This window comes from Oryx dammah, unplaced genomic scaffold (genome assembly GCF_014754425.2).
Source record: "Oryx dammah isolate SB20612 unplaced genomic scaffold, SCBI_Odam_1.1 HiC_scaffold_9, whole genome shotgun sequence".
Lineage (NCBI taxonomy): Eukaryota > Metazoa > Chordata > Mammalia > Artiodactyla > Bovidae > Oryx > Oryx dammah.
The window spans coordinates 7,833,214-7,858,078 of NW_024070193.1; the positions used below are offsets into that span (position 1 = coordinate 7,833,214).

The following is a 24,865-nucleotide window of genomic DNA, read 5'->3' on the forward strand; positions in this document are numbered from 1 at the left end:
ACAGACAGAGGGGAGGAAGCAGCTGCGTCCGGGAGGGGCGCCCAGGAAGCATCATTCACAGGGTCCACAGGCAGCCCAAGGAGACCAGCAGGATGGAACTAGTGAGGAAGACCGGGCTAAGGCAGGCAGGCCCGGCCCTGCTGACGAACTTCACATCACCGATCTGCTTCTTCATCCAGTCAGTGAAGTAGGAGGTGCTGGTGTAGATACCCGGGAAGTGGCGCCGGTTGCAGCTAAAGCTCCAGCTCACCACCCCCATCTGAATCCAGGTGTTGTCCATTTGGCAGACCAGGGAATTGCCAGAGTTACTCTGTGGAGGGGAGCAAGGGTGGCATAAGAGAGGCAGCAGGAGGGCCTCCTTGCAGGTCCTGGACAAAGAAACTTGCACCTTCCAGGCCATGTTCTTAACACTAGCTGTATTAGGCCTGTGCTGTCCCTGATAATGAGGCATAGCTAGGAGCCTACCCTGTGACATGGAAGCGCTGTTCTGGGGCCTGAGCTCAGGATCACACTGGCCTTTCTTCACTCCCCTGCTAACCCTCTGACCATAACTCCCTGGTCCCCTCCTCTGCCCTCTCTCTAAATTGTGGTGGGCCTCCAAGGTATTACTCTTGACTTTCTCCTTTCCTACCATCCTGCTGGCATAATGAACTATTTGAAATGCAAATCTGTTCCCCCTCTTTTCATGAAAAGCAGAGGCAAATGTAAGAATAATGTTTACAACAGCAAACATCAAAAGGTAACAGCTTTTATTTCTGCTGATGATGGGTTTATGATTTTTTAAACTATCCTATACTTTTTAGTATTGTTGAAAAGTTTTATAAATCAGAAAAATATCCCATGCTCTCCCTCCCTCCCTATATGTATACATATATATTTTAATGTAATGTAAACCAAGATTTGGAGAAGGAAATGGCAACCCACTCCAGTATTCTTGCCTGGAGAATCTCATGGACGGAGGAGCCTGGTAGGCTACAGTCCATGGGGTCACTAAGAGTCGGACACAACTGAGCAACTTCACTTTCACTTTTCACTTTCATGCATTGGAGAAGAAAATGGCAACCCACTCCAGTATTCTTGCCTGGAGAATCCCAGGGACAGGAGGAAGATGACTTCCTCCCCTCTGCCGTCTATGGGGTCACACAGAGTCAGACACAACTGAAGTGACTTAGCAGCAGCAGCAGCAGCAAACCAAGATTTATAAGACATAATCTAATGAAGAGTGCATAAGATATGTAAGAAAAAATAACAAAATCATACTTAATAAGATAAAGGAAGACCTACATTAATGTACAGATATACTATTGTTCTTAGGTGAGGCAATTTAAAACCATGTAAAACTGTCAATTCTCAGCATCTGGCTTCCTGAAGCATGGAAGGCTAGATCCCCTATCCCACCTTGCTGAAGATAACATGTTAGTTTTTTTTAATTATCATTTTAAATGCATGGGTGAGCTGGCAAGAAAATAGACTCCTCAGATTGCAAAACCCAAGGGAGGGCTGAAACCCAGAGAGCTGACTGCAAAGCCCAGAAGATGACTTTTTACCCCAAGGCCGTGGGCCAAACCCAGTGAAACTGAGCTTTGGTTTTCACAGCCTCATTCATGGGTGCAAAAGACAAAATGCTCAGAGCCTGCTCAAGATGGGGAGCCCAAGAGGAAACCTCCTGCAAAAAGTTATTCCTGCCAAAAAGGACCACACCTTCTGCGTGAGGATAAACTGGGAACACCTGCCCTCATGTGAACTTGTAATTCAAATTCACACTGTCTGGGCGATTAAAAAAAATTGAGCCAAGAACATCGTTTTAAGTGGTTCTTGGTTGGCTTTATGCCCTGGTACCTGGCAGAAGCAAATATAGATTCTGTCTGAAGGACCTCACTTTTCAAGCCGTGCTTCAGCGAACTCCCATGAAGAACACTCTAAAGAGCATGTCATCACTCTTAAAACATCACCCCGCACACAGGGATGTTGAGGCACCAAGAGCAAATGCCAGCCAGCAGAAAAAACCAAAAGCAGAATCAGAGCCTTCACAGTTTGATATTCAGAAATCATCCCATGAGAGCCTCAAAGTTTCTGGTGATGCACTATTTTGTTGGCGCGGTGGTGAAGGTATGGGTATTGACTGTGTTATTCTTTGTTCTCCAAACACATTTTATAAATATCTTTTATCTCTATTCATTAGAGAGTAAAACAGTCAAAATATTGTGACAATGTCAGTTCTTGCATTGACCTCTAACATTCAAGCAATTCCAAGTAAAATGCTACCAGTATTTTTTCAGGACCTTGACAATCTGATTCTAGAACTAATATTAAAGGATAAAGGCCATGAATTCTATGACAAGTTTGAGAAAAAAAGAGCAAACTGGAGAGGCTGGGGACTGGAGATATATCTAACCAGAGTTAGATATATTTCAAAGCTATAATTATACAAACTATGGCACTAGCATAGAAATAGAAAAATAGACCACTGGGGCAACGGAGAGCCAGCCAGATGCCTGCAAGTGAGGAAACCTGGCACATGCTCCAGAAAATGTCATGACTGTCAAAAGGAGGTCTCAGTTGTAGGTGGTAGGGAAACTGACAGAGAAATATTAATTTGGACCCCACCATAACAAAACTCCAGGGAGGTAGAGCGGGCTTGGTGAAGTTTAAATCAAACTGATTTTTAAATTGAGGCTTATAATAGGACAAGGCATTTACTAACTGAAAGTAACTGAAAATTATGGGCTCCTCCCAAAATGGAGAAGAGAGAAAGTTTTGACATAGGGCACATGGGGAAAATGACTCAAAAGAATAAAACTAATGTGGGTTCTCTAACAAACTGAAATTCCTCAACAAACAAATACAGGAGGGGAATGTAGAACAACATCAGTTATGTAAATTAAAATACCCATATATCATGCTACACATTTTTCAAAGATACAAACATCTTTAAAGACATTACTAAACACATTTCGGAGAAGGCAATGGCAACCCACTCCAGTACTCTTGCCTGGAAGATCCCATGGATGGAGGAGCCTGATAGGCTGCAGTCCATGGGGTCTCTAAGAGTCGGGCACGACTGAGCGACTTGACTTTCACTTTTTACTTTCATGCGTTGGAGAAGGAAATGGCAACCCACTCCAGTATTCTTGCCTGGAGAATCCCAGGGACAGAGGAGCCTAGTGGGGTGCTGTCTGTGGGGTCGCACAGAGTTGGACATGACTGAAGCGACTTAGCAGCAGCAGCAGCAGCAAACACATTTCAGTAGGGGCCTTATGTGGGGAGAGAAAATGGAAGATGAAGGGGAAAATCAAGCCAGTGATAATTAAGCTAGTAATGATAGTGTGAGGACCCTTACCTGAGAGATATGGTTGACAGGACTCTGGGAATCCAGAGTTAAAGAAAAGTCAGAGAAAAAGAGAGAGAAAATTGGAGGGCAAAAGAAGGATCCTATGTGGATATTCTCTTATCACAGTGAAATAAAGCCAGAACCCAATAAAAAATGTGAAACACCCCCCTCAGAGGGAAAAAAATTAACTTTCAAAAGTGCTAAAATAAAAACGGAATTAAAATCTACAGTTGGAATGCAGAAAAATAAGAATACCATATATTGCAAAGCCCATGGGATGTGGGCCAAAATTGCACACAGAATAGTCTTAGTCTAAAACTTTTAACATCAAACAAGAGGGAATGAAAATAAATTATTATCAATTATTTATCACTGCACATTCAGCTGAAGACACTTAAAATGGAATTAATAAAGGCAAAAAGGAGATGTCATGCATTAGAAAGCAAAAAAATCATAGACTTGAGAAATAAAATCAATCACTTTTTCTTAAAAAACAACAAAATAGATAAACACCTTTTAAGTCCTACCAAGGAAAACTGAAAGAGGAGGAAAATGCAAATATTTTGTGGTGTAAGTAGAAGAGATTAAAATCAGATCCAAGGAAAATACACTTTCTAGGATCTGAAGACTGTTTATAACTTTCTCTTTATGGATTTAAATTCTAGATGAAGTGAATAATTCCTAAGAAAATACAAATCATAAGCCAATAACTATGGACAAAATAACATAAAATACTGCTCAAGAACTACCCCTTCAAATGAGAACAGGTCTATGTGGTTTTACAGGCAACTTCTTTCTAGCGTTCAAGGAGTGGATAATTTATGTCATTTCAAATGTTCTAGAACATAGACTGTACTTTCAAGTGAAGCATAGTTGTGACTCTATAATTTAACAAGGGGAGTGCCTTTCTCAACACACCTTAAATGCAGCCCAGCCTCACTGAAAGTAAACAAAACACAATGCCGACTGCGTGCATGGTGCCTCACGCTGCTGCTCCCTGGCCACCACTTTCCTGGGCTGTGCGCCACCACTATCCCGTGTCTGGTCCAGGGCCCAGTACAGGGTGGTCTGTTGGATGAAGAAAGAAATTAAACATATCCTAAAAAAGGATGTTATAAATCTGAATACAACAGATGAATGAAACCAAAGCACCCTATGACCAGGGAGGGCTGATACCAGCACGCAGGGTAAATGGACACGAGGGATCTGTTCACAGAACCAGCTTAGCATGCTGAAGAGTATAGAGTCATCTTGATAGCTGCAGAAAACACGTTTTATGAAGTTTAGCATGCGTTCCTGAAATCAAATGCCACAGTGAAACAGAAAGCACTTGCTCTCTCCTCCACAGATGATATGCCATCTTAGCAAGACGCTTCATAATGAAGTGTGGGAAGCACGTCCAAGAAGGTCAGCAACAAGAAAAAGCAGAGCCACAATTCCAGGCTGCTTTCAGGGACAGTACCCAGAATAATGGAAAAAGTAAAAATCATGAAAACGAAAGAGGCAAAATCATCACTAATCACAGCTTACATGGGCATAGACCTGGAAAGCCCAAGAGAGTCAACAAAAACTCTTGGGATATAATAAAAGGGTTCAGTGAGCTGAACTCCTAGATGTTTTCAACAAAATGAGTCTGGTGGATGGAAGTAGGGCAAGTCAAAAGGAAGGAAGGTTCTTGTTCTTCTGAGGAAGCTATAGACATTGATTAACCCTGGCTGTTAAATTTAAATACATGTGTGGAAACTATCAGGTGACCAACAGGAGAATGACCCTGAGATACAACAACTTCTAAACCACTACAGGGAAAAAGTGGAGTGGAAAAAGAATCAAACCAGTACATAAAGTGAGGGGTATAAAAAGAAATATTCTTCTTGATAAATGGGTTAAAGGAAAGCCTCCCTAATGTGTTGGAAAGTATAAGGCACTGAGCCTTATATTGTTTATAAGACATATAACTAAAACAAGATAGCACAGTGTCTCATGGAAGACAGAGGAATTGTTCTGGAATATGATTTTTGACATTGCAAAAAAACAGAAAAAGAAATAGGCATAATATTGAAAAGTAGGAGACAAATTTATCACTGTTTGCACATGATATGTTTCTGGGCCTACAAAATTAAAGAGAATCCACTATACCTAGGAAGCTTGCTTATTACAAAGTAAATACACACAAAAATCAATATATTGATATAATACAAACAGAAATACACTGAAACAAAAAAACTGCTCATGACAGAGATATGACAGAAAACACCTAGGAATAAACTTAAGAAGCGGGCATGCAATAACTATATGGAGAAAGCTATATAAACTGTTGCTCTAGGGACACAAAGAAACAAAGCAAAATAGGGTCTATTTTCCCTAAATCAATCTATTAATTTCCACCAAAATCACCACATGGTTTTCTTTTATATTATGCTAAGACTGTTCAAGAGAAAATGGGGACAAAAGAATATATGGAGACTATACAACATGCTACTAAAACACCAGTGAGTCAATAATGAAATCAAAGAAGAAATTAGAAAATACCTTGAGACAAAGATTGTTCAGTTCGAATGAACATGGGAGAATAGCCAGGTAAATTCTTTAAAATAAAAATAATAAAGGAGGACTTGCCTTACTACACACACAAAGGAATTGTAGAGCTATAATAATTTTAAAACAGTGGCGGTGGCATAGGAATGAGACTGCAAAGGGCAGAAATACACAAAATAAGATGGAAATGTATAATATAATAAAGAGGGCATTTCTAATTCATTGCCCCAAAAAAGTATTCAATAAAAATTGTTGACCTAACTGGTTTCTTCTCTCACCCTTCCAGATGAATCAAAATTAAAATATTTAAAGAAAATAATTAAGGACATATATGAGTAAAGAATTTAAAAAATCTTAGGGTGGGAAAGATTTCTAAGCACAGCACAAAAACTACAATCACTAAGAGAAATAATGATAAATGTGAACATTTGGAAATTGTAATTAACTCTATGAGAACAAATCCATACCCAAAGAATGTAAATCATGAACAAGTAGGGTGAAATTGTAAAGCACTTCACAAAGGGTTAAAACTTCCTGTTTCCAAAGGTAAAAAAAAAAAACAACTTTTGATTTTGAAATAATTTAAGACTTACAAGACTTCCCTGGTGGTGCAGTAGATAGGAATCCGCCTGCCAATGATGGGGACATGAGTTTGATCCCTGGTCCAGGAAGATTCCACAGGTCCGGACCAGCTAAGCCCGTGCACCACAACTGTTAAAGCCCGAGCCTAGAGCCTGTGCTCCACAAGAGGAGCCACTGCAGCAAGAAACCAGCGCTCCACCGCAGCAAAGAGCAGCTCCTACTCGCCACATCTAGAGCAAGCCCGAGCACAGCAACTAAGGCCCAGGGGAACCAACAATCAAATTAATTAATTAACAAAAAAAGACTTACAAAACAGTTATGAGTATAATATTTTTACTCAGACCCACTGATTTAATGTTTAACCATATTTGTCTTATCTTCTCGATCCATAGGTATGTGTGTGTATATACACATATTTTATAAGCCACTAAAATTAAGTTGAAAAAGACATGATGTTCCTTACCAGTAATTACCCACAGCATATAATATCTACAGTTTTTACAAATCAACAAAAAGAAAAGTAGTTTAATAGAAAAACATGGGCAAAGGACAGGGAAAAGTGTAGACGGTACACTGAACACAATAAGCATCTTCATTTGAACCCCTTTTGTCCCTTGATCCTGGGTAAAAACTGGGCAGAATCAGAATGTTTTGCTCACTGTGATTATTGTAATCATAATCACTGTGATTACACTATCATATAAATGTCTCCGTTTAGAAATCAGAATATATACATCCACACAATAAGCACAAAGCTAGACTTGATTTAAAGTCAAATTTCTCAGTAGATAACTAATGAGGACCTACTGTATAGCACAGGGAGCTCTACTCAACACTCTGTAATGGTCCATACAGGAAAAGAATCTTAAAAAGATAAATCTGGAACTGGCAGAACTCCTGGACAACCAAGGCTGCAAGAAGGATCCCCATGTAACCAAGTGTGACAGGAAAAAAAGCATCGGGTCAGGACCTGTGCCCCTGGAAGGGGTCTAAGAGGAGAAGAAAGACTGCACAGTAAAACCTCACCTTCAGAAGTGAGCAAGTCAAGCCATAGACTGGCCATCTCAGTCCTGGGGTCCTACATGGAGGAGACAAGCCACCTTGGCTGCTGGGAGAACCACTGGGACAGATAGGCAGGAGAAACCTAGATGCCACGCACGAGGAGTGTGCCAGTGCTAGCTTAATGACAAGTTAGAGAGACGTCTGCCTAATGATTGCTGCCTTACTGTCTTAAACTTAAACCTCACTCGCATGATGCCACAGCTTGGCACAGAATGGAGGGCAGCTGGGTCCTGAGAAAAGACTCAGTCTAGCAAGGCAGAGGCGGCACAGGGGTCTGGGGTAGGGTCCAAATGTGGGGACAGTGGCCATGGTTGGCACTTACTCAAACAGCACCACAGAGACAGCCTGGGCCTCTGGTGGCAGTTCAGCCACTTGAACCCTTGCAACCAACACCACCATCCTCAGTCCCACTCCGCACCACAACACAGCACCGGAAGGGGGACAACCAAGCAGGGGAAAGACTCAGTCTTGGGCTACATGTGAGCAGAGCCCCCGAAGCCTGCACTGGCAGCGCAACAGCCCTGTGTGAGCACACAAGCCCCATCTACTCCAGCACTCCCCTCCTTTGGGGCAAAAGCCCCAGTGTAGGGAGAAGAAAAACACACACTTAAAGGGAACAGAATTAGCTTGAACTCGACCTCAGGGTTTCCTAGCAATGTGGGAGCAAACTCCACCCCTGACGGGGCGGCCACACAGAGGGAGCAGAGAAGAAGTCCCAGCTCACACCCTGCACAGTCTCTAGCTCCTCTAACAGCAGCCACAACTTCTATCAAGGTGATAGTGGCCAGCACACCATGAGGAAAGACTTGGCTGGCATCTACATCAAATCCAGCCCTCACACCAAAGACACTGGGCACACACAGTCTATGAAGGGAAACCCACATAAAAACACCACCCCTTCAAGACCACAGCAGACAACTGTGTTTCACCTAGATTCATAGAGACACAGAAAGTTAAGTAAAATTAAAAGAAAGAAACTTACTCTCAGCTGAAAGAACAAAAGAAAACTCCTTTGTAGAACAAATAATGAAACAGATAATCAGTCTACCAGACACTGAGTTCAAAAAGTTGGTAATAGGGACTTCCTTGGTGGTCCAGTGGCTAAGACTCTGCATGCCCAATGCAGGGGGCCTGGGTTCAATTCCTGATCAAGGAACTAGACCCCAAGTGCTGCAACTAAGAGTTCTCATGCCCCAACTAAAGATACCACATGTTGAAATGAAGATGCCACAACTAAGACCACAACTAAGACCTAGTGTAGCCAAATAAATAAATGTTTTTTAAGTTGATAATAAAAATGCTAAGTGAATTAAGAAAGAATATCAGGATAAACATAGATGATTTTAACAAGAAAGCAGAACTACAAAGAAGGCCCATTCAGAAATAGATAAATCAATTTCTGAGATAAAAGGCACTCTAGAGGCAATGAATAGCCAACAAAATAACAAAGAAGAATACATAAGAGATCTGGAAGGTAGAATAATGGAAATCACCAAATCTGAACAACAGAGAGACAAATGAAAAACAAAAAATAAATAAATAAAGCAAAATATGAGATCTATGGGTATAATATAAAGGTGCCAACGTATGCATAATAGGAATTCCAGAAGGAGAAGAGAGGAAAGAGGATTGAGAATATATTTGAAGGAACTTCCCTGGTGGTCCAGGGATTGGGATTCCACCTGCCAATGCAGAGGACATGAGTTCAATCCCTGGTCCTAGAAGATCCCACATGCCGTGAATCACCTGACCCCTGAGCCACAACTGCTGAACCCATGCCCCACAACTACTAAAGCCTGTGTGCCTAGAGCCCATGCTCTGCAAAAAGAGAAGCCGCCACAATAGGAAGCCCGAACACCACAATGAAGAATAGCCCCCACTCGCCGCGACGAGTGAAAGCCCATGCGTTAACAAAGACCCAGCACAGTCAAATAAATAATTTTTACAAAAAGAAAATGTATTTGAAGAAATTATGGCTAAAAACTTCCTAAGCCTAAAGGAGAAAACATATCCAGGTACAGAAAGCACAGAGGGTCCCAAACAAAATGAATCAAAACATTCCCACACCAATACATATTATAGCTAAAATGGCAAAAATTAGGGCTTCCCTGGTGGTCCAGTGGTTAAAAATCCACCTTGCAACACAGAGGACATGGGTTGGATCCCTAGTCTGGGAAGGTTCCACATGTAGTGGGGCAACTAAGCCTGTGCACCACAACTACTGAAGCCTACCCCCGCTAGAGTCCACGCTCTGCAACAAGAGAAGTCATCACAATGAGAAGCCTTTGCATCACAATTACTAGCCCCCACTTGCTGCAACTAGAGAAATCCCTTGCAGCAACAAATAACCAACACAGCCATAAATAAATAAATATTTTAAATGGCAAAAGTTAAAGAGAGAATCCTAAAGGCAGCAAGAGAAAAACAGAGTCATGTCCAAGGGAACCCCCTTAAAGCTGTCAGCTGCTTTCTCTGCAAAAGCTTTGCAGACCAGAAGGAAGTGGCATAATATACTTAAATTCATGAAAAGGGAAAGACCTGAAACCTAGGATACTCTACCCAACAATATTATAATTTAGAACAGAAATAGAGAGAAAAAAATTCCTCAGACAAGCAACACTAAAAGAATTCAGTTACACTAAACCATTCTAAAAGAAATGTTGAGCATCTTCTCTAAATGGAAAAGAAACAATCTATAGGGAAAGGAAAATCCCAATAGGAAAGGCAAACTATATAGTAAGCATTGACGATCACTTAAATAAATCTATGCCAAAACCAATACAGAATTGTAAAGTAAAAATTAAAAATAAATAAATTAATTAAAAAAAAAAAAAGAATAAAAAACAAACAAAAAACTCAATTCCTAGGCAGGTTGATTAAAAAGCCCAGGGTCCCCAAGGAGGAGAAAGGGGTCTGAGCCTCTCAAGAAGAAGGAAAGGGCAAACTTTTTTTCCTACATTCCTTAGTAAGGATTATATAACAATAACGTATCCTGCTTGAGGACATGTTTCTCTTTCCTGAAAACCTTCTGACTAATCCTGTTATCTTAAAATGTATATTATGGGAGTGGGTCTAGTAAGATCTTTACAATCTTGAGACATTATTTAATTTATTATAATGACCAATTAAAAAATATATAATTTCCTTGCTATGAATAGGGATGGGGGCACTTTCCATTCCCCTTCTGAAGTCTATGTCAAAAGGTTTCTCTGTCCCTTTTTCACTTCAATAATTCTCTGCTATGCAAAAGCTCTTGAGTGATCATGCCTGGTCCCTGGTCACAAAGCTAAATCTTCTTTGGAGATCATGAATCTGACACCATTCACCATAAGCTATCACCACAATAAACAGAAAAGGGGCAAGCATGAAGATGTAAAATATGACATCAAAAACACAAAATCTGGAGGAGGGGAGTAAATAAGTAGATCTTTTAGAATGTATTTGAACTTGAATGACTTCTTTTTAAAGCAACTAGATATAATTATGGATCAACATATATAAATTCCATGGTAACCACAAATCAAAAGCATACTTATTATAGGCTGTGTATACACAAAAACCAAACAGAAAAGACCTTAAGCATACTATTAAAGAAAATTATCAAGCCACACTGGAAAAGCAAAAGGAAGAAGAAAGGAACAAGTAAGAACTACAAACACACTGGAAAGCAAGGAATAAAATAGCAATAAGTACATACCTGCCAATAAAAACTTTAAATGTCAATGGACTAAATCCTCTGATCAAAAGATATAGAGTGACTTACTGGATATCAAAAAAACAAAATGAGACCCTTCGTTACGCTGCTTACAAGAGACTCAGTTTAGGGCAAAAGACATATGCAGACTGAAAGCGAGGGGACAGAAAATGGAATTCATGCAAATGGAAATGACAAGAAGGTGGGGGTAGCAATACTCATATGAGACAAAACAGACTCTAAAACAAAGGCCATAATAAAAGACAAAGAAGCACATTATATAATGATAAAGGGGTCAATACAAGAAGAGGATATTACACTTGTTAACACACACACTTAATAAAGGAGCAATTAAATACAAAGCAAATACTAACAGACATAAAGAGAGAAACTGACAATAATGCAGTAGGAGACTTTAACACCCTACTGATCTCAAAGGACAGATCATTCAGAAAGAAAATCAATAAGGCAACAGAGTTCCTAAGTGACACCAAAGATCAGTTGTACTTGATATCTACAGGACACCACATTAAAAAAAAAAAATACACACTCTTTTCAAGTGAGCATGGAATGTTCTCCAGGTTATCTCACACACTAGGTCACAAAACCAGCCTCAACAAATTTAATAGGATAGAAATTATATCAAGCATCTTTCTGACCACAACAATATAAAACTAGAAATCAACTACAGAAAAACTAGAAATCAACTACAGAAAAACTGGAAAACAAATATATGGAGACTAAACAACATGCTACTAAAAATCAATGAGTCAATGATGATATCAAAGACAAAACCATTCTGAGAGAAGTTTATAGTGATACAGGCCTTCCTCAAGGGAAAAAGAGAAAAATCTCAAATAAACAACCTAAGCTACCACCTAAGAGAATTAGAAAAAGAAGAACAAAGAAAGTCCAAAGTTGGCAGAAGGAAGGAAATCATAAAGACCATAGATGAAATAAGTAAAATAGAGATTTTTAAAAATAGAAAAGAAGGATGAAACCAAGGGCTGTTTCTTTTGAAAAGATTAACAAAATTGATAAACATTTAACCAGGCTCATCAAAAAGAAAAGAGGACCCGAATAAACAAAATAAAAAAGAATGAAAAGAACTAACAATCAATATCATAGATGGACAAAAATCATAAGAAAATACTATAAACACTTAAATGTCAACAAATTGGACAATACAGAAGAAATGGACAAAATTGGACAAATTTCTAGAAACATATAGCTTGCCAAGACTGTCAAAAAGAAACAGACAATTTGAATAGACTAATCACAATCATTACAAATGAAACAGATTCTGTAAAACAAACAAACAAAAACATGGCCTGCAAACAAAAGTTCAGATCTGTCCAATGGTTAAGACTCTGTGCTTCCACTGAGGGGGCATGGGTTCAATCCCTGGTCCTGGAACTAAGATCCCACATGAGGCAAAAAAAAAAAAAAGAATCAGTTTAGTTTTAGGGACTTCCTTGGAGGTTCAGGTCTGAACAGCTTCACTAAGGAATTCTATCAAACACAGAAAAAAAAAAGTTATACCTATCCTTCTCCAACTATTCCAAAAAACTAAAGAGTGAATTTGGATACTCTCAAATTCATTCTGAGGCCACCATTACCCTAATATCAAAACTAGATAAAGATCAGAAAAGAAAATTACAGGCCAACATCTTTCATGAATATAGATTCACTGCTGCTGCGGCTAAGTCGCTTCAGTCGTGTCCGACTCTGTGCGACCCCCTAGATGACAGCCCACGAGGCTCCACCATCCCTGGGATTCTCCAGGCAAGAACACTGGAGTTGGTTGCCACTTCCTTCTCCAATGCATGAAAGTGAAAAGTGAAGTCGCTCAGTCATGTCTGACTCTTCGTGTCCCCATGGACTGCAGCCCACCAGGCTCCTCTGTCCATGGGATTTGCCAGACAAGAGTACTGGAAATATTAGCAAACTGAATCCAACAATACACTTTTTAAAAAGATCACACACCATGATCAAACTGGGTTTACTCCAGGGTCACAAGGATGGTTTAACACACACAAATCAATCAATGTGATACACCACACTAACAAAACGAAAGAAAACCCACACGATCATCTCAATAGATGCCAAGAAATGCATCAATAAAATTCAATATCCATTCATAATAAAAACCCTCATCAAAGTGGGTATAGAGGAAACATATTGCAACATGATAAAGGTCATTTATGACAAAATCAGGGCCAACATAATATTCAATGGTGAAAAGCTGAAAGCCTTCCTCCTGAATTTAGGAAGAAGACAAGGATGCCCATTCTTGTCACTGGTTTTTTTTTTTTTTTTGGTCACTGTTATTTAATATAGTACTGGAAGCCCTATCCATAGCAATCAGATAAGAAAAAGAAATAAAATATATGCAAATTGAAAGGGGAGAGATAAAATTGTCACATTTGCAGATGACATGATACTCTATATTGAGAACCCTAAAGTTTCCATCCAAAACTATTAGAGTAAATGAATTTAGTAAGTTTTCAGGATCCAAGATGAATATATAGAAATTTGTTGCATTTTTGTACCCTAGTGAAATATCTGAAAGAGAAAGTAAAAAAAAATCCTGTTCAAAATCATGTAAAAAAACCCTAGGAATAATCTTAACCAAGGAGGTGAAAGACCTATACACAGAGAACTATAAAACACTGATGAAGTAAACTGAAGATGACTGAAAGAAATGCAAAGATAATCTGTGCTCTTGGATTTCAGAATTAATATTATTAAAATGGACATACTACTCAATCTACAGATTTAATTTGTTGTTGTTCAGTCGCTCAGTTGTATCTGATTCTTTGAGACCCCATGGACTGCAGGATGCCAGGCTTGCCTGTCCTCCACTATCTCCCAGAGTTCACTCAAACTCATGTCCATTGAGTGGGTGATGCCATGCAACCATCTCATCCTCTGTCGTCCCCCTCCTGCTTTCTATCTTTCCCAGCATCAGGTCTTTTCCAGTGAATTGACTCTTCACATCAGGTGGCCAAAGTATTGGAACTTCAGTTGATATTTTTTAGGATTGACTGGTTTGATCTCCTTACAGTCCACAGGACTCTCAAGAGTCTTCTCCAACACCACAGTTTGAAAGCATCAGTTCTTCGGTGCTCAGCCTTCTTTATGATACAATTCTCACATCCGTACATGACTACTGGAAAAACCATAGCTTTGACTAGGGGGACCATTGTCAGCAAAGTAATGTCTCTGCTTTTTAATATGCTGTCTAGGTTTCTCATAGTGTCTCTTCCAAGGAGCTACAGTCTTTTAATTTCACGACTGCAGTCACCATCTGCAGTGATTTTGGAGCCCAAGAAAATAAAGTCTGCCACTGTTTCCACTGTTTCCCCATCTATTAGCCATGAAGTGATGTGACCGGATGCCATCATCTTGGTTTTTTGAATGTTGAGTTTTAAGCCAGCTTTTTCACTCTCCAGGCTTCCCTGATAGCTCAGTTGGTAAAGAATCCGACCTCAATGCAGGAGACCCTGGTTGGATTCCTGGGTCAGGAAGATCCACTAGAGAAGGGATAGGCCACCGACTACAGTATTCTTAAGCATTCCTTGTGGCTCAGCTGGTAAAGAATCTGACTGCAATGCAGGAGACCTGGGTTAGGTCACTGGGTTGGGAAGATCCCCTGGAGAAGGGAAAGGCTATCTACTCCAGTATTCTGGCCTAGAAAATTCCATGGACTGTATAGTTCACAGGGTCGCAAAGAGTCAGACATAAGTGAGCAACTTTCGCTTTCACTCTCCTCTTTCACCTTCATCAAGAGGCTCTTTAGTTCCTCTTCCACTTTCTGCCATAAGGGTGGTGTCATCTGCATACCTGAGGTTATTGATATTTCTTCCAGCAATGTTGATTCCAGCTTATGCTTCATCCAGCCCGGCATTTCACATGATGTACTCCTCATATAAGTTAAATAAACAGGGTGACAATATACAGCTTTGACTCACTCCTTTCCCAATTTTGAACCAGTCTATTGTTCCATGTTCAGTTCTAACTATTGCTTCTTGACCTGCATACAGGTTTCTCAGGAAGCAGGTAAGTTTGTCTGGTATTCCTATCTCTTTAAGAATTCCCTAATTTGTTGTGATCCACACAAAGGCTTCAGTGTAGTCAATGAAGCAGAAGTAGATGTTTTTCTGGCATTCTTTTGCTTTTTCTATGATCCAACAGATGCTGACAATTTGATCTCTGGTTCCTCTACCTTTTCTAAATCCAGCTTGTCCATCTGGAAGTTCTCAGTTCACATACTGTTAAAGCCTAGCTTGGAGGATTTTGAGCATGACCTTGTTAGCATGTGAAATGAGTGCAACTGTGTGGTAGTTTGAACATTCTTTGGCATAGCTTTTCTTTGGGATTGGAATGAAAACTGACCTTTTCCAGTCCTGTGGCCACTGCTCAGTTTTCCAAATTTGCTGGCATATTGAGTGCAGCACTTTCACAGCATGGAAGCAACCCAAGTGCCCATCAACAGACAATTGGCTTAAGGAGATATGATACCCACACACACGCAATGGAATGTAACTCAGTCAATAAAAAAAGGATGAAATAATGCCACTTGCAATGTGGATGAACCTAGAGAACTTTACACTTAGTGAAATAAGTCAGATAAAGACAAATACTGTATGATATCACTTACATGTGGAATCTAAAAAAGAATACAAATGAATGTATACACAAAATAGAAACACAGTCACTGATACAGAAAACAGTCTTGTGGTTACCAAAGGGAGAAGGGATGCAGGGAGGAACAAATTAGGGCTATGGGATTAACAGATAAAAAACTACTATTCAATATATATAAAATAGATAAGCAATAAGCATATACTGTACAGGACAGAAATTACACTCATTATCATGTAATAACCTCTAATAGACTATAATCTGCAAAAACACTGAGTCGCTATGTTATATACCTGAAACTAACACAATAAATCAACTATACTTCAATTTAAAAAAAAAAAAAAAGAAACACTTGTATTAAAGATGAGAAAAAGTTAAGATGTCCAATTCAAGAAATTATCCTCTGTGTCTACAGAAATTTATTTATGAGATTAGTGGTGACACCCTGTAGAGGAAATGGTTTCTTCACTGAATGACACTGGGAAAAACTGGTAGTCCATAACACAGAAATAAAGAAAAATAGACCTCTAACTCTCACTATCCACGAAATGAATGCACATGATTCAAGACCTAAATGTAGAAACCAAAATTTCCAAACTTTTAGGAAAAAGAAAACATAGGAAAATGTCTTTATAACCTCAGGAAAATGAAGGATTTCTTAAATAAGCATAGACCAAAAGGGGAAAAATATGGATATATGTCTGACTGAAATAAAAACTAAATTGCTAACACAACACTGTAATCAACTATACTTCAAAAAAATATTTTTAAAAATCTAAACTGCTGTTCAGCAAAGACAGTATATATAAAATGATTTCAAAAAGAAAATATTTGCAATAGATATAATGAACATAAAGTCAGTATCCAAAATATAAAAATATAATAAAGAGAAAATGGCAAGCAATAGAAAATGTATAAAATATCTGAACAAGTGACTCACAGAAAAAGAATCATGAATGGTGAATAAACACATGAAAGGATGCACAAGTACACTAGTAACTAGAACATGTTCATGCAACCACCATAGGATACTATTTCTCCAGTTCTCATTCTCAGAATGGAAAACATGTTTGTCTGCCCAATACCAAAAATTGGCAAGGATATAGAGCAATGAAATTTTCAAACACTGCTGTAAGAATATAGATTAATACAATCACTTTGGAAAACACTTTGGCAATGACTATTAAAGATGAAAGTACGCACAGCCTATCACCCATCAGTTCCCTGTAAGTACTGCCATTATTAACTATAACTGGGGAGAGGAGTGAAAAGTATTTTCATCCCTATTTTTACAGAGTGGGAAAACGGAAGCCCAGGGAAAGGCGATTTTTAAGCCCCCAGTGCCATGTGGGAGAGAATGCACAACCCCTGAAAGTCCCCTTCTTGCCCAGGTCTACACACTGCTCACCTGACAGGTTTCCATGCCCAAATGTGACGTGGCACAAATCATGTCATTCCCAAGTAACTTCTTCTGGTTTGTCAAGAAGAGGAACTTGTACTGTTGATTGCAGACATCATTATTTATGATCTTGACAGCCACCTCCTGAAGGCTGTAGAGGGACTGTGGGTTCACTGGAGAGAGAGAGAGATCCTGCCTCACTATCTCTTCAGCTCATCTCCATCTTGGAGCTATCCAGATTCATAAAGTGGGAGGCAGGGCCATTTCCTAGGATAGTGATTCACAAAGGCTCCACTCTGCAGTCTGACTTTTGAAAATGCCCAAGCGCATTAAAAAGTCTAAGCAAAAGTCTCCTGAGGGGCTCAGAACAACATCCAGGCACAGAATGAAGCCAAGGATTCAGGTTTCATGAGCATGAGTGGCTGAGCACTGCTCCATTGCTACCTGCCAAGGTGGGAAGATCCTAAGGCCTAGACAGAGCCATCCCCTGGAAGGCAGGACCCCACAAAGGCTCCTCAATTCTAGGACCTCAGAGTGACACCAACGGGACAGGACGTCTTGGTGCTCAAGGCAACAAGTGTGTAAATGGCTACCCAATGTCTAGGTGGCCCCTGAGACCATGGCCCCTGTGCCACCTGCAGACAGGGAATCCCAGTAAGAAAGTTAATTTCCTTCCAGGCTGCAAGGTGAGAGTTTGCCATTGGATTTAACTTAACTTTGGGAACTGAGATCCATGGACATCATGGGTGTCTTTTACACCAGGGTGCTGTATATATTATCCCACCAACAGAGTTCAGGATAATGTGCAGCACATTTAGGTGCTCAGGAAATGTTTGCTCACGGAGTGAATAAAGGAATGGGATGGAGGAGCCCCTGGTGGAGCTATGTTCTGAAGAGGCAGGTGTCTTGAGACCTCAGCCTGCTTTCACTTACCATGAGTATCCACTTTTCCCCACCCGATCATCCAGCACAGGGATCCAAAAGATGGCTTGAGTTTGGGGTTAGGTAGACAGACAGGCTGGATGAGTGGGGACCAGGAGACAGACTCCCTGAGCTTCAGGAGGGCAAGATCCTGGGAGAGGTTAGTGAAATCCTCATGAATCATGATGCGAGCGACTGGACGTTCGGTACCATTTTCTGAGAGGCTCTGAACTCCCATCTTCACGGAGTATGACGAGGGGTCCTTGGATCTGCAGGGTCATGGGTAGGAGGCAGATCACCAGCAGTGAGGTCAAACATGGAACAGGTAGAGAGACACAAGTTGAGCACAGGGCTACCCAGCCAGGCCCCTACTCCCGGATTATCAGGTTCAGCGGGGCCTCCCAGGCCAAAAAGCAGAGCCCCAGAGACCGCTGGCCACCCTGACTGACCTCTGTAAGCAGTGTGCAGCTGTAAGGACCCACTGGCGGTGGATGAGGGAGCCGCTGCAGATGTTCATGCCCAGGAACAGGATGCTCACCTGCCATGGCCACTTGCCTACCTCCACTAGATTTCCGTTCACATTCTTGCAGGAGATGTTAGTCTGACCACAACCCCGGAACCAGGACCCTTAGGAAAAAGGTAGAGAGGGAGCCATGCCAGCCTCATGCAGACTCTCAAGGGGCAGCCCTCAGACTTCCAGCCGTCACAAGCAGCCACTGCCACATGCACATGTGGGGAGGGACTTTTCTCACCACCCCCAAACTGGCAACCAAAGGCCCAAAGGCAGCAGGAGCCCCATGCTAAAAAGAGAGCCTCCAAACAATGGGGACCAGACAACCTCTCCAGGGCTTGTTCCGATCCAACAGCCCAGGAGTCATCCCTTCTCCCTTGTTAACACAAGCAAAAGGTTAGGGGAGTGAAAGGGAAAAGAGAGTCATCAGAGGGATGAGAGTCAGTCAAGCACTAAGTGATGGGGCACAATGAGCAGGGCTGCTAGTCAGTTGTAGCCAGAAAGCAGCGGACAGTCATGTCACATTGTACAACTCCAGGGCCTGCCTCCATGGACCACCAGCCCTGGAGGTGTGCTCTCTGTGGCTATAACAGGAAATGAGTAAATATGCTTGTCAGTTCCCTCCTTGCCCCTCACTGGCCCCAACAGCATGAGTGAGTGGAGACAGGGCTGCATTGAACTGGCTATGAGACTGAGATTTTGAACTGGACCTTCCTGGACTAGTATTTAATAACTCAACATCATTGAAGACAGGAAAAGGAGAAATTCTACAGCAAAGGTTGGAGACTGAGATTAAAGACAAAAAGGTTTTTTATCAATGTATAACCTGCTGTCAAGTTTGGACTGGTCTAGAAGCCGTCAAAGGGAGGTCAGAAACCTCCTCATTACGTGCAGACTTGGACATGTGTTTACACTGTCTCAAGCAGACGTGGTTCCAGCAAGTGCTTCCCTAAGCAGTTCAGCGTGCAGGGCCACCCAGAGCTTCAGGGACTCAGCAGCAGCAAGCAAAGCTTGTCCTTGCCTAGGAATGGGGGGAAGGGTCAGGAGGGGAATTATGGTGGTGGTGGAGAGGATACAACAAACAGGCCAGGCTAATAATCTATTGCAACCCATACTCTAGCAGAAACATCTACTGGGCCATGCCTCATAGCAATCCCTCAGAGAGTCCCAAACCACTGATGTCTGGTCTTGTTCCACCATGTCCAAGGGCTCTTGATACTGCTATCAGATGTGGGTGGCTGGCTTCCTTGCCACACCTGAGGCTGGTCACCTTTACCCTCAACCGGTGTCTTCCTACAGGGACCCACAGGCACCCACACAGGCCCCAACATCTCCATGGAGTTTTGTCTACCTTGCCCTCTCATTGCTCCATTCTTGCCCGTGTGTCTGGCCAATGGCTTGCTGTCCTATTTTCTGTCTGCCCCGAGGTGGGGTGGCTATATTTTCCAGCGTTTCTCATATACTGTGGTTGGTTTATGGCTATCTTGTTTCAGATTACAGCCTACCCCAATGGAGACTTTGGGAGGAAAGAGATGGCTTCCAAAGTCTTGCCCTTTCCTTTCTCACAAGGCTAAGGCCTGGAGAGCCAGGGTCCCACAGAATGAACTTCACCACTTGAAAATCTAAATTTCATATCTAGTTCAATGCAGCCCCTTCTCCTCCCACTCCCGCTGTTGGGGCCAGTGAGGGGCAAGGAAGGAACTGACAGCTCTAGGAGGAAGGGCTGGGCTTTGCTTCTGTGCTCCACAACTGTAGTGGGTTCTTCTGTTTCAGAGAATAGCACTCCTCAGAACTCACCTCCAGGACAACACCGACTCTGATCTCTTCCCCCAGAACCTTATGCAAGTTTTGCAGGATTCAGCTTGGAGATGCCAGCACTAAGTACAGCAGCTGAATCTTTAGGGAACCAGGATGGATTAATTTGGGGGCATGAGATGTTGCAGATCAATCTTCTCAAAGGCACAGTGATATTATTCCACACACAGGGGACACTTAGTGGCTCCAAGAGACCACTGCAGATCACTTCCACCCCTTCTCGGAGTTCCAGAGTCCAAGCACTCCCACTCACAAGCTGTATTCTGATCTCACCACCTGCACTCACACATGGCGATGGAGACACCTGTCTTGGCTCATGACCTCCATCCCTACAAGGTCGCAGCTCCTCACCCCCACATCATCACAGGCACAGCATCAGCAACGAGGAGCAGTGCACAGCCTCACCAGCCCCAAACGCCACAGATGCCGGAGGACAGCAGAGAGCAGGATGGCACTCATTCATTCAGTCCCTCACTTCAGGAAGTGGTCTGGGAAGGCAAGTCACACAAGGGAAAAGGACAAAGTCCCTAAGTTGGGGGACACATCCCTACCAACAGATGCCATGCCAGCATATTTTCTGCCAAGGGGCAGAATGGGCAGCTGGCAGGTAATCTGAACCAGGGCTGCCACCACAGTATTACATGTGGTCAGTTAGGGTGGGATCCCAGACTTTGTCACATGGGGTCCAAACTTTTTACCCTCAAAGAGTCTATTGAAAATCGGTATTGAATCCTGGCTCCATAAGCATTTAGTTCTCCGGGCGGCAGGTTCCCACGGTGAAATGGCCCACCTCCTGGGCTGCTGAGACGTAAGCGTGTGAAGGATCCCTCCGTGGCCAAGCAGCCACCTACACACCACAGTGCCCTCAGCACAAGTCTTGCTTCTCTGAGACTGTGCCTCCCTAACGAGCTCACCCATTCCACAGATTATTTGTTAATAAGGCTCTTTCCTCATGTCCATGGTCACCTGCACACAGGAACTGCCTTGACACTGTCTGGGTCCCCACGCTTGGCACAGCACGCAGTCTGGTGAGGAGGTGCCCGTCAAGAACAAATGGAGGCCCTTCAGGTACAAGGACGGCTGACATGGGCAACCAAGCAGAGTCCTCCTGCCTCTCTCTCATGTTCCCAAAGCCCTACCTTCAACATAGAGGTGACTGTCAGCCCTGGCAGAAGAAAATGGAGATGCGAGGCCCTGAAGAGCTCCCTGCCCACAGGCCATAGCAAGCAAGGGAACAGCTCTCACTGGTTCTCATAATGGGACTTGGGGGCAGGGCATCTCCACGGAGTGAGAATTCTAGAACTCATGGTTTGTTTGTATAGCAGGAAGTGGGGCAGAATCAGGAAGCTAAGGAGACAGTGTGGTCTGGGTCATGACCTGCCAGGGCTGTGATGTGATGCTGTTGCCAGACAGCCCTCTGGTATGGTGCACCTGTTGCCAAGCCCAAGGCCTGTGACAGCACCTGGTGTCTGGCCCATGACAGTACCTCCTGGGCTCAGCCTTGGCCTTGACAGAGCCCCTGTATGCCTGACACTGAGTCTGTGGTAGTGCCAGCTATCTGGCTTGTGACAGCGCCTACTCCCTGGCCTGTGAGGCATCCCCAGTACCCAGCTCAAGAGCCTCAAAGCCCTTCTCATGGCTTCTCTGGAGGTATGGAAACTGAGGCTCTAACAAGGGCATGGCTAGTTCCTGCTGAGAGTGATTGAGCTGGAACTTGAGTTTTCCTTTTTCCCACACTTTTTCTCTGCACTTTTAAGAGAACAGCTCATGGGTGGAGGGAGGTAAGCTGTCCGGGGCCTGGAAGGTGAATTCCTGAGAGGAAGCAGTTTGCAAGCCTGGGTCTTCATGAATCAGCAGAGTAAGTGACATCTTGGGCCCCCTCCTCATCACTCCATTGAAGTCCCACCCCAAGAATCCCATGCTCCCCATACTGTACCAGGGGAGGACTGACTCCTGCTCCACCCTGTTGTTAGTGCTGCCAAGAACGTGGAGTAATGAGGTTGCTGTCATTCTACTGCTGCAGGAGAGGGACTGGGACCAGCACTGTGAAGAACCCTGGGATCGTTCAGTAAAGCAGAAACCTGCGGGCCGTTACTTGTAGTGCACCCTGGAAATATCACGCATGTAAGCAGCAGGAGAGACAGATGAGACTGCTGACAGCGGCGCTGTTGAGTGTAGCCCCAACTAGAAACCCACCAGCTGTCATCAAAGGCAGGATGAATGCACAGGATACCCAAAAGCAATGAGAACGTAGCAACGTGGTAAATCTCATAAAGCATATTGCTGAAAGAAGTCAAACACCAAAAGGTACATATCACATGAAGTTCAAAAATAGGCAGCACAAACTATTTTTAGGGATTGCTAAGTCACTTCAGTACTGTCCGACTCTTTGGGACCCACCAGGCTCCTCTGTCCATGGGATTCTCTGGGCGAAAACACTAGACTGGGTTGCCATGCCCTCCTCCAGGGGATCTTCCCGACCCAGGGATCGAACCCACAACAGGTAGGTTCTTTACCATGCAGCCAGCAGGGAATACATGGTACAAAAATCAAGAGGATGATTACTGAAGTGAAAGTCACTCAGTAGTGTCAGACTCTTGCGACCCCATGGACTGTAGCCCGCAAGGTTCCTCTGTCCATGGGATTCTCCAGGCAAGAATACTGGAGTGGGTTGCCATTTCCTTCTCCAGGGGATCTTCCCGATCCAGGAATCAAACCCATGACTCCTGCATTGCAGGCAGATTCTTTACTGACTGAGTTAGGAGGGAAACCCTAGAGAAGAAGAGAATGATTAGCCCTATAATTAGATTGCCTCTGAGAAAAAGAGTAAGGAAAAGAGAGAAGAAAGAAAACCCAGAGAAGCAAAACCATCTTCTGGCTCTGTGGAAAGTAATGCTCTGTGGGGAATAATCAACTAATAATAAAAGATAACTGAATAAAGACCAAGCATATTCGTGACCACCAATGTGAATACAAAGAAAAACCTCTTCTTATACAACAAGTCAGAAATTCTTATACAGGGTAGAAAAAAAATCCACTCATGTGCTACTTGAGACTCACCTAAAACAAAGTAATATGAAGCAGTTGAAAGTAAAAGATGGGCTGAAATACATTAAATATATGTAAGCAAAAATAGAAACGACAAGATTAATTTCTAAAGATGTAATCTAGGATAAAAGCTTTAAACAGAAAAATTAAAGTTATTTTATGGTGAAAAAAGATAAAAATTATAACATCTATGTGATATCAAGGGATTCTCTAGTGGCTCAGTAGTAAAGAATTCATCTGCAATGCAGGAGACACGAGTTTGGTCCTTGGGTCAGGAAGATCCCCTGGAGAAGGAAATGGCAACCCACTCCAGTATTCCTGCTAAGATAATTCCACAGACAGAGGAGCCTGGTAGGCTACAGTCCATGGGGCTGCAAGAGTCAGACATGACTTAGCAACTAAACCACCACCATCACCACGTAATATCATGACATCAAACATAATGATACACAAGAAATGGAAAAACCTCGCTTGCAGTGGGAGAGTCTTCTCCAACTCTGCCTATCTTTGAGGGCTGGAACATCTATAAAAGTCAACCACATACTAGACTACTAAGAAAACCACAGTTAACTTCCCTAAAAGCAGAACGATTCCGGGCCACATCTTTAGCCATAATGCAATGAACAAGGATTTAATAACAATTAAGTGAGATTAAACAAATGATTTAAAAATCTTAAAGTTGGTTAATTTATTTCAAGGAAATAAAAACATTCTATCAACTATTTAGAAAATACTAGTAATTAGAGCAATGCATTGAAAAAACTTACTTGGTATGTTCAAGGCAAATCCATAACTTTAAATGTATTTACTATTGAGTAACAAACAATGAAGAAAGTGGAGAAAACCACTAGATCATTCAGGTATGACCTAAATCAAATCCCTTATGACTATACAGTGGAAGTGAGAAATAGCTTTAAGGGACTAGATCTGATAGACAGAGTGCCTGATGAACTATGGATGGAGGTACGTGACATTGTACAGGAGACAGGAATCAAGACCATCCCCAAGAAAAAGAAATGCAAAAAAGCAAAACGGCTGTCTGAGGAGGCCTTACAAATAGCTGTGAAAAGAAGGGAAGTGAAAAGCAAAAGAAAAAAGGAAAGCTATACCCATTTGAATGCAGAGTTCCAAAGAATAGCAAGGAGAGATAAGAAAGCCTTCATCAGCAATCAATGCAAAGAAATAGAGGAAAACAACAGAATGGAAAGACCAGAGATCTCTTCAAGAAAATTAGAGATACCAAGGGAACATTTCATGCAAAGATGGGCTCAATAAAGGACAGAAATGGTAGGGACCTAACAGAAGCAGAAGATATTAAGA

At 42.2% G+C, this 24,865-nt stretch overlaps 1 protein-coding gene across 1 annotated transcript; it reads right to left on the bottom strand.

Moving 5' to 3' along the window:
• Positions 1 to 55: 55 nt before the first annotated feature.
• Positions 56 to 21,718, bottom strand: LOC120868171 (putative serine protease 46). The gene is made up of 5 exons (XM_040246827.1): positions 21,637 to 21,718; positions 18,621 to 18,798; positions 18,184 to 18,440; positions 17,260 to 17,423; positions 56 to 310 (listed from the first exon to the last, which is right to left on the bottom strand). Exons 1-5 carry the CDS (start codon positions 21,716 to 21,718, stop codon positions 56 to 58), a joined length of 936 nt encoding a protein of 311 aa, XP_040102761.1.
• Between the last annotated feature and the right edge of the window lie 3,147 nt (positions 21,719 to 24,865).

Coding starts and splice junctions, on each gene's coding strand:
- LOC120868171 (XM_040246827.1), bottom strand. CDS start 21,718: ATGGCCTGTGGGCAGGGAGCTCTTCAGGGCCTCGCATCTCCATTTTCT. Junction 18,799..21,636: donor CAGTCACCTCTATGTTGAAG/GTAGGGCTTTGG, acceptor CTTTTTCCTAAG/GGTCCTGGTTCCGGGGTTGT. Junction 311..17,259: donor TGGGCATGGAAACCTGTCAG/GTGAGCAGTGTG, acceptor TCCCCTCCACAG/AGTAACTCTGGCAATTCCCT.